Raw genomic sequence first — 9,868 nt, forward strand, 5'->3', positions numbered from 1 at the left:
TTTCTCAGTTGTTAAGAGATGAATTGTTGGAAAATGTGGAGGAGCTTAAGATAGCAATTCGTAGCCTTAAAGAATATCTTGAGAAGACACTGGACAAGCTGGATTCTATTTCATATTGAGCAAGTTGATGATCAAGATGTTATTTTTATGTTCTAGTAAAAAATAGTCCGTCTTTGCTTAACAAAGCTTCTATCTTGATACCCTTATTTTGCTGTTATCTTATTGTTATCCTTCTGTTCACTTTTTTTAGTAATGCATTCAGTTCCCTATAAATGGATACTTCTCTGTTCTGTCTTATAAGTATAGCCTTTAATATAACATGTCTGTCTGTCTGCATCCTACATTCTTATTACTCTTGTGAAGATCAGACAATCAAAAAAAGGCAATAATCAGGCATTTGGACATAGATTTGGTTGAAATTTAGAAAAAAAAGTTAGCATTTTGAAGTCGAATTGCATTTCACTTGAAGCTGGTCAAAACCAGTCTGATGTTATAACCAAACAATAAGAGTATTTCGCCTAAGTCACAGGTTCAACTAATTTCCATCCTCTTTAACGTAGAAGCACAAGCTATTGCAAACAATAGGAACGAGTTTGGAGTCTGAAACATCTTTATTTTTAGTCCAGTAGATAGACGTGTAATGACCAAGTGAAGAACCGGAGTCTGAAACAAGTGGTGCTGTCAGGATGCTTACTTTCCATTTGATGGTTTCAATTCCTTTGTAAGCATTCTTGGGGCAATTGCCATTGACATGAGCTCTTGAATCAGAAGCTTGCAGGCATAGGGAATATACACCTACACATTCAGAAAACATTTTAAGTTTTACGATCTTTAACAATATGGATATTGCAGTTAAACAAGTGGTGCAGGAAGATGAGGAGGGATTGTACCTGAACATTGTCAGTTTTATTCCTACAAGATCTGCACTCGAATGACATCTTTTTCAGATTAGCAATAGCCATTAAACCACATTGCTGGCATACGTGAACTCTGTAAGCATCACTTTGATCAAACAGTCTCTCTTTAAGGAAGTGTGCAGCACCATGAGCTATCATACAGTCACGTTCCATCTCCCCAAATCGTAGTCCTCCATCGCGAGATCTCCCTTCAGCAGGCTGCCTAGTGAGAATCTGCACAGGACCACGGCCACGAGAATGGATCTTGTCATCCACCATGTGCTTCAGTCTCTGGTAGTAAGTTGGCCCCAAGAATATCATTGCACTTAGTATACGACCTGTATGACCATTATACATTCTCTCAAAACCACGCATCTGATAGCCACACTGGAGTAGAGTTTTGCTGATACTATCCACCTGAAAGTATTGAATGGTTAATTCATATTCAATTTGCCCATATAATCAAAAAACTTTTAAGAGATTGGCATCTCATAGTCATGAATTAGTATTAACCCCTAACAGAATTTGATAAACCAGTAGTTCAGGAACCTCCTGGTACATTTTTTCATCTAGAAATGTATTAACTCAAAGACAGTTTTCGTCTCATTTATTATATAAATTTGAAGATTTGTATTGTCTCAATTGCTTTTACAATTATATGAATGTTTATTTTCCAGAAGAGACTTCCTGAACTTACAGTAACATCAGTGAAAGGGGTAGCATCTCCTTCCCTTCCAATGTGAGAAGCAACCTTCCCCATGATGCACTCAACTAGCTGACCTATTGTCATACGAGAAGGGATAGCATGTGGATTCACAATAATATCTGGGGTGATGCCTTCAGCGGACCATGGCATGTCTTCTTGTGTATAAGTCATTCCAATGGTTCCTTTCTGTCCATGCCGGCTGCTGAATTTGTCTCCAATCTGTGGAATTCTGACAGATCTCATCCTTATTTTGACAAATCTCAATCCATCTGCATTTGTTGTCAAAAGAACCTATAGAAAGCAAGGAAACAACTTATCAACAAGACAGTTAACAAATGATTAAAGTTGAAATAAAATGGCAAACAAGAAATGTGAAAAAAAGAATTCTCGTTCAGAGATGAGTTCCCCTAATTGTGGAAGAGATAGGAAAAATTGAAGCACAAATAACTAGCAGGAGGACCTGATCCACAATTCCAGTTTCACTATGTCGTAGACTGGTACTATGGTCTTTGCGCGTGTATCTTGCAGATTGTCCTTGAGCCTCATCTTGAGAAATAGGTGTGGTCTTTCCAATAATGACATCATCACCAGAAACTCTTGTTCCCTGGCATCAGTAAGAACTTACCAGTGATTAAAATTTCAAGCACATATTAGTGAATCAGAATGATGAATTCGTGTTTGATAGTAATACTAACAGGAGGTGCAAATCCATCATCTTCTAATTTATCGTAATTTCCATGTCGCATTCCCTGCAAGAAATAACAGCCATAATCCAACATTATACAAGTAGAAGATAGATTTACTCTAATAAAAAACACACCTATTATCTTTATTGTTTATTTCTTTTCTTCATTTGTCGTAAATAATGTCCTTAGAACAAGGGATAGGATGGGGAGGAAGAGAGTGACCAAAATAAAGAACCAACCATGGTATTTTCTCTATCAGGACGCCCAAAATCCTCTTTAACAAGCGTTCCCATCTTTTTCTCTTCATCCCTATTGACGGTAAAGGGAGACAGGAGCTTGATCAGAGGAAGAAACAGCAGATAATATGAAGTAGAAATGAAGCTTACATACCTATATGAACGGAAAAATAGAGAGCGGAAGAAGCCACGGTCAATTGAAGATTGATTCATGATGACAGAATCTTCTTGGTTATAGCCAGAATAGCAGGTAATGGCAACAATGGCATTCTTTTGCAAATCCAACAGGAAAAGATTATTATCACTAGAAAGCAAGAAAGTTAAGAATGAAAACAAGCAATAAGCTGGTGTTTAATTACAATGCCAGCTGGAAGCTGCCTGAAATGCAAATGCTCCATAGCTCGCGTAGTAACAAGAGGCTTTTGTGGATAATACAGTACATAGGCCAATGTATCCTGTTATTTAAATCAGAAATAATCAAGAACGCGAACACTTAATTCTGGAAAGTGCCTGAAGAACAAAGGAAAGCTCGCAGAACAGAGAAAACATAGCCTACCATCCGAAATTGGTAATTGGTGACATAAATCCCCATTGCTTGCTTTCCCATAGCGGATTGATATGTGTTACGAGGGGACTGCAACATGTCAAAATTAAAGACAATAAAGCAGAAGCCAATGGAAGGGTTTAATAGAGGAAATCAGATACTATTTGAGAAGGAATGTAGATTAAGATGGTGTACAGACTTGACTAAATATGTATCGAAGACATAACATAAAATACAGTAACTTATTTTTATCAAATGTACCCGAAGGGACTCACAAAACATATTGATTCACCTGGTTATGATCTGGAAATGGTATGATTGAAGCGCACACTCCCAATATCAAAGATGGATGGATTTCACAGTGTGTGTAGGTCTCCGCATAAGCCTCATCTGGGTTCAGCCTTGAATTTGTAAGATCCTAAAACATTAAACATGAAAATAGTTTTAAAGAAATTCTGAGTCTGAGTACACTAACTCTATCTCTTCCTGAATTAGAAGAACATAAAACTCAAGAAATGGATGATTAAGCTTCAACGAAGAAGGGCAGCAACATTTTTTTTGGTCAGTACTAGGAATAATACGTTGTATAGCTAGATGTAGTTCATGACTTCTTACATTTATGGTCATTGCGATCATTGTAGTCTCTTCCTCCTCAGTATCAACATACTCAATATATCCTTTCGCCACAAGATCATGCCAGCCAGAATCTTCAGTTGACTCCTGAAATCAGCACAAGCAAGATCAATTGGACTAACAAATATAGAATGTATCAATCTTGTTAAACAGTATATACCCTCATTTGCAGTGCGACAATAACCTTCTTCTTTATCCTCAATCTCTTTTTATCCACTATGAATAACGGCCTACTACAACGTCCATAATCTGTATACAGCCTCAGTTCCTTCAGATTTATATTGCGGACAACTCCAACTTCAGTATTAACATCAACCTAAAAGAGAACAAATGTCAAAATTCTCGTAACTCAAATATCTAGAACTTACAGGAACAATCAATCGAGAGTATGTTGACATCAGAAAGGGAAGAAATTTGTGTGGTATTAACCTGTCTCCTCAGCTGTCTCAGTGTCCTAACCAACAGATCTGGATTACGATGAATGCCAACCCAACAACCATTTACAAAAATCTTGGTAGATTGGGGAATAACCGCTGGAGATATTTCCTAAAGTTAAAGAGTGTCATAAGCTTGTCACAAAATTTAGAACTTTGAGATCCATGAGCATCTTCCAGGAAGTGCACACCTCAAAATTTTCTGTACTCCACTCTTCTAGAAACTCCAAAATTGGATTTGCTGCTGATCCTACTGTTATATACACCATTAAAGCAAGATTCTTTACCAGTCCACATGCCTAACATCAGCAGCAGACAAAATGTTGTAATATTCATAAAATCATGCAAACTTAATCAATAAATGAGTGTCGTGTATTATGTTACTTGTCCTTCGGGCGTTTCTGCTGGACACATCATTCCCCAATGAGAATTATGAAGCTGTCTAGGTTTTGCCAATTTACCTGGTTACCAAGGTATACAACATTGATGACAAAGAAACTACCAAAAGGAACAAATGAAGTCAATTCTAAGAGCAAGAGAAAATTACCCTCCCGCCCTATTGGTGAGTTCAATCTACGCAAGTGAGAAAGAGTAGATGCAAATGTCAAACGATTCAAAACCTGTGTAAGCATATGTACACAATAATGTAAGAAGAGAAACGATGAAAAAGAAAATAAGTATATACAAGTAGTATTAGCTCACCTGTGAAACTCCTGCCCTGGTACCAGCAGCATTTGCTTGTCCCCAGTTCCCAGTAGCAAGAGAATACTTAAGTCCACTTGTAATTGTTTTTGCTTTAATGGCAAATTGCAAATTCACATCCTTTCCACCGTCAACACACTGGCTCGCCCACAAAAGTAGATTGCTTTATTTCACAGAAGCTCCATATATGCAAATAGATAGAGCACAAAAAGGAGCTAAGATAGTAACCTTTTGAACATAGGATCTCACATCCCTTGTTAGCTTCCTGAATAGCTGCGTAAATATTAACATTTATTATAAGTAGAAACTTCTCCTTAGCTTGTCCAACCAAAACATTTACAACAAACTGCAGACCATTCGGAATAAGCCACCAAGTAAAGGGCCAGCAAGATCCAGTCTTTTGTTTCCATAATGATCCCTATCATCTTCAGGCCTCCGTCCCAGTACACAGAGTAAAAGACGATGGATGATGTAGCTGGTAAAAAAGAATGCAACTATCTGTCATTAATTATTTAACAATTTTTGCAAATTCCAAATCCAGGATCATAGTCTCACCCAAAATAGAAGGCTTTCTTAGTTTCACAATATTCTCTAGTACCAACATGTGGAAGCATTTCCCTTTGGAGAATCTCTTTGGCATACCTGCAATACAGATGAACAGTTCTTCTAAGAAACCGAGAAACACAAAAGCTTCAGCACTGAATATCAAGAATTTCCCAACTTGATTCTCTTTTCTCTTGTGAAACCAACAGTAGATCCTCTTTTGCCAATATAGTCAAGTGCCACCTACCAAAATATATAAGATAAATAGTTAAGTTAAAATGACAAAATACTATCACGAGAACTCAACAAAACTAGAACACCACCTGCTGATTTTGAATCACGAAAGCTTCTTCCAAGGAAGGGCGAAGTAATTCCATCATCTGAGTGTCAGCAAAATCATAACAAATATGCGCCAATATATCCTTGTCAGCTACAAATCCTAATGCCCTGAAGACAACTATAATTGGAATTTCAGCCCGTATGTATGGGAGAGTGGCACGAATATATTGGCCATACGCCCCCTGTCACAAAACAGAGAAAAGTTCCTTAAGAACTAAAGCAAATTGAATTATGGCAACAAGCACCTAACTATTCTTGAAATGAGTTAAGTTTTACAACCTTAGAATTAGACCTAGAAAGCATCCTAACAAACATGCCACTAGGTGCCTTGTTTTGGCCCTCGGATATAGACCGAACTTCTGCCACATAAGCATACTTGTTTGGTTGTCTTTTCTTGAATACATAGACATGATTATTGCTCATTTTTTCCTGTGCAATCAGAACTTTCTCACTCCCATTGACTATGAAGTATCCACCTTGATCATACGGGCACTCTCCCAACTCTGTTAAATCTTTCTCCGATAGGTTATACAAGCTGCAGTAGCTTGATCGAAGCATTATAGGAACCTGAAATTCAAAGCATTAAAGGATCTTCAAATAAAAAAAATATTAACACCATCAGTTGATGCATCCACATTTTGCTACCTTTCCAATGAAAACTTTGGTAAATTCCTGATTTTCTGTCACTTCTTCATAGTCATGACCTTTCTTTATTACTTCCTTCTTCACATCAACGTATAGCGGGGAAGAGTATGTTAAGTTTCTTAACCTTGCAGCCTTTGGAAACAAAGTATTAGTCTCTCCATCAGACTCTGTCATCATAGGTCTACTCAAGTATATCTGAGTAAACTTAATCTTATAGATTGTCTGCAAAATTAGAACCAAAAACACTTAAATCATCATTTTAACATCAAAGAGTAATGTGAGACTAAAATTTACAGAATTATAACATGGTAAGAAAACAGAAAGTAAATTTTTAAAATTTATTACCATTCATGAGTGCCTATCCAGATCAAAATTTGGAAAAGAAAAGTATATACAGGTAAAGTGAAAGAGTAATTTGTTTCTTTACTCTCCTCATTTCATCCTTCCCAATTTAAGATATTACGTCCGAGAGTAAATTAATAATGGAAGCAAACTATAAGTATAGGCAATACCAATCAATCAAGGACTTATTGTTAATGCTAATACACTTGCATTAGATCTAGTAATCGACACGAGTTTTCTATGTTAGTAGACATTGTATGATAGTGTAATGATAGGTATAAGCTAGGTGTAGAGAATCTCTATTGAGTAGTGGAATGAAATGGAGCTAAAAAATCACTTAATCAACCACAACTAGCTTGAGATTCAGGTGCTGCTGTTGTATCATAAAATTAAATGCAACCTAAATGTCAAATACCAATATTCACGATTTGATTTCAGTTGTTTAGAACAAATTAATCAATTCGATGAAGCTATTATTCTCTAATTTGCTTATAGAGATGCAACTAAACCAACATTAAGCACAATCGTACTACAAATCCAATAACAACATACTCAATGTACTCAGTGTAATGCATCACTAAAGCACAAGTGATAATTGAAATCAAAGAACTACGACAATACTGCTAATACTACTGATAAGAAAACGGGTACAAGTACGACCACTAAGCCTATCCCGCAGGAAATCCACAGAACACTGCAAAAATAAGCACCATTAAGAAACGAACTTAAAGAGTGTGAACAAAAAAACCTCAACGAAATCAGGTTGACGACTGGGATTATGCTGAGATTCAGGTCGAATTTCAATATCAGCAGTTTCATCAACAATTTCCTGCATTGTATTCTGTATAAACTCATCAAACGAATCCAATTGTTGCCTCACAAGTCCTTTTTCTTCAAAATATGAACTAATAACAGCCCATGCATCGTCCTGAGTTATCTCCTGTGACTCATCTTCATCTTCATCAACATCACCTCTTCCTTCTCCTCCTTCGTCTTCTACTTGCATCATATCTCTATCATCAACATATTCATTATCTCCATACATCATAATTCCAGTATAACAATATTGATTTCAACAAACATACGATCTAATTTTGTTTCTAATTACTCAATTAATTCTTATAATTCCTCGATTATTCTCCGGTTAACGTTTTGGGGGAAATTAAACCCTAATACTTGACGAGAAATTGTCCGATTTACGTAGAAATTTGAGCTTTAGGTGAAATACTCCATTGTTGCTTCTCCGAGAAAATGCAGAACTGAAACTGAGAGTTTTCAGAATTTAGGTTTTTCAATATTTGCGGAGAAGAAGAAGATAGAGTTAGATATAAGGTCAGAGAAATGGAAGGAGTAACAGTTCTATAGCTATGGAGGATTCATAGGCGAAAAAAATCTGTTACTCAGCAAAAATATATAATGAACGAACTTATCTCAACAAAATCGGAATATATAGTTGTTATGCATAGTGTTTATTCACATCAAATAAATAAGTGACAAGTGTTTTTTTAATATATATATATATATATATATATATATATATATATATATATATAAAATAAGGCTTAATCATAATATAATTGAAACTCGGTATCAAAAATGGGAAAATTGTATGAAATTACAAACTATTAATTCAAATTAAATGATATAGTAATGGTTTCTTTTATTTGTAATTCGCAGCAAACATTCTATGTTTTTTGTCATTCCATTTGTATACCGAAATATATAAATATACTCATTCAGTATACATATATGTGTTGTATAAAAAATAATTGCAGAACCCATTTTTATATCGAAATATACAAATACAGGACCCATTTATATACCGAAATAAACAAATAGACCCAAATACATATTTTTTATGTATATGTATACCGAAATATACAGATTAATAGTCATAGCAAACAAGTTTGCTATGGAGTGCAATTATACAAACTATAGCTATAACATACAAATATGATTTTTATGTTTGTTAAACCTAAAATTTACTCATTAAAAATACCTCTTAACTTGATTAATTAAACTTAACTACACTCCTAATCTTGCAATACAAGTGAAATACATATCTAAATTCTTGCTAAATTTGGGGTGTTTTTAACACTGCTTTCAATTTTTTATTAAGAGTTTCATACTCGAACAAGAGTTTGAGACGACTTCCTATATCATTTGTCAAAACAATAGTCTAATATGAATAAAATGTTGATAGTATATTAAATTTCTAGTTCTTCCTTCATTGTGTGGCATGCTCATGGTTTCAAAATTCATTTTTCTGGTTTACTTCTTCTAAAGCTCAAATTCAAATATTGCAAATCAAATAAAATTAATTGTAGTTTTATGGATAAGTTGCACCAGTGGTCTAGTGGTAGAATAGTACCCTGCCAGGGTATAGACCCGGGTTCGATTCACTGCTGGTGCATTGAAGAGCAATGATGTTACATTTGCACTAAATTGTGAACGATGGGTCGTCGCATTCATCTAATTATATATGATGACAAATAGTGCATCTGAGCTCTTTTTTTGTTAAATCGATTTATGTTCGCTACTTCTTCATATTTTGAACTCTCTTACTAAAATTTTATATATCGTAAAATTTATTAGTTGAATATTGCATTATTCCGTCAACAATCAATATATAATCGTATTTTTTTGTTAAATCGGTTTATATTCAATACTTCTTCATATTTTGAACTCTCTCGGTAAAATTTTATATATCGTAAAATTAATTAGTTGAATATTGCATTATCCCGTCAACAATCAATATATAATCGTTTGTGCTCTATCTAGAATCAACCATGTTAGAAGTCTTAAGGTAGAGAGGTTGATTGTGCTTCATGTTTCCCAAGAGCATATTGTTCTGAGTGAGGGTAATGCTTATGTTTACTTCTTCATATTTTGAACTATCTTAGTGAATTTTTGTATATCGTAGAATATTGCATTGTCCCATCAACAATTCATATATTTGTTCTTCATATTTTAAAGTCTCCTAGTGAAAATTTTGTATATCGTTGAATTAATTAGTTGAATAATGCATTGTCCCATCAACAATCAGTATATTTGTTGTGATATCGTTGTTCCATTTCAATAACAATAACATATTTAATGTAATTTTACAAATAAATCTAAATCTAAGAGATTCATCAAATACACGAAGATCTTACAATCTCT

The 9,868-nt window shown here is 34.8% G+C and overlaps 1 protein-coding gene and 1 non-coding gene across 2 annotated transcripts; one reads left to right on the forward strand and one right to left on the reverse strand.

Moving 5' to 3' along the window:
* Nucleotides 1-616: 616 nt before the first annotated feature.
* On the reverse strand, nucleotides 617-8,006 carry LOC125850951 (DNA-directed RNA polymerase II subunit RPB2-like). Its single transcript, XM_049530773.1, has 25 exons — nucleotides 7,455-8,006; nucleotides 6,365-6,586; nucleotides 5,999-6,286; nucleotides 5,704-5,901; nucleotides 5,559-5,623; nucleotides 5,393-5,479; nucleotides 5,192-5,312; nucleotides 5,066-5,110; nucleotides 4,838-4,975; nucleotides 4,683-4,755; nucleotides 4,520-4,596; nucleotides 4,327-4,434; nucleotides 4,131-4,247; nucleotides 3,862-4,017; nucleotides 3,684-3,788; nucleotides 3,361-3,486; nucleotides 3,081-3,158; nucleotides 2,884-2,979; nucleotides 2,679-2,794; nucleotides 2,528-2,597; nucleotides 2,298-2,351; nucleotides 2,063-2,206; nucleotides 1,594-1,893; nucleotides 891-1,313; nucleotides 617-795 (listed from the first exon to the last, which is right to left on the reverse strand). Exons 1-25 carry the CDS (start codon nucleotides 7,752-7,754, stop codon nucleotides 691-693), a joined length of 3,612 nt encoding a protein of 1,203 aa, XP_049386730.1. The 5' UTR covers nucleotides 7,755-8,006; the 3' UTR covers nucleotides 617-690.
* A 1,118-nt stretch (nucleotides 8,007-9,124) lies between these two features.
* On the forward strand, nucleotides 9,125-9,215 carry LOC125850956 (small nucleolar RNA snoR114). Its single transcript, XR_007444863.1, has one exon. It is a non-coding gene; the product is annotated as a small nucleolar RNA snoR114 (small nucleolar RNA).
* The last annotated feature ends 653 nt before the right edge of the window (nucleotides 9,216-9,868 follow it).

Source organism: Solanum stenotomum, unplaced genomic scaffold (assembly GCF_019186545.1).
Source record: "Solanum stenotomum isolate F172 unplaced genomic scaffold, ASM1918654v1 scaffold21218, whole genome shotgun sequence".
NCBI classification, from domain to species: Eukaryota; Viridiplantae; Streptophyta; class Magnoliopsida; order Solanales; family Solanaceae; genus Solanum; species Solanum stenotomum.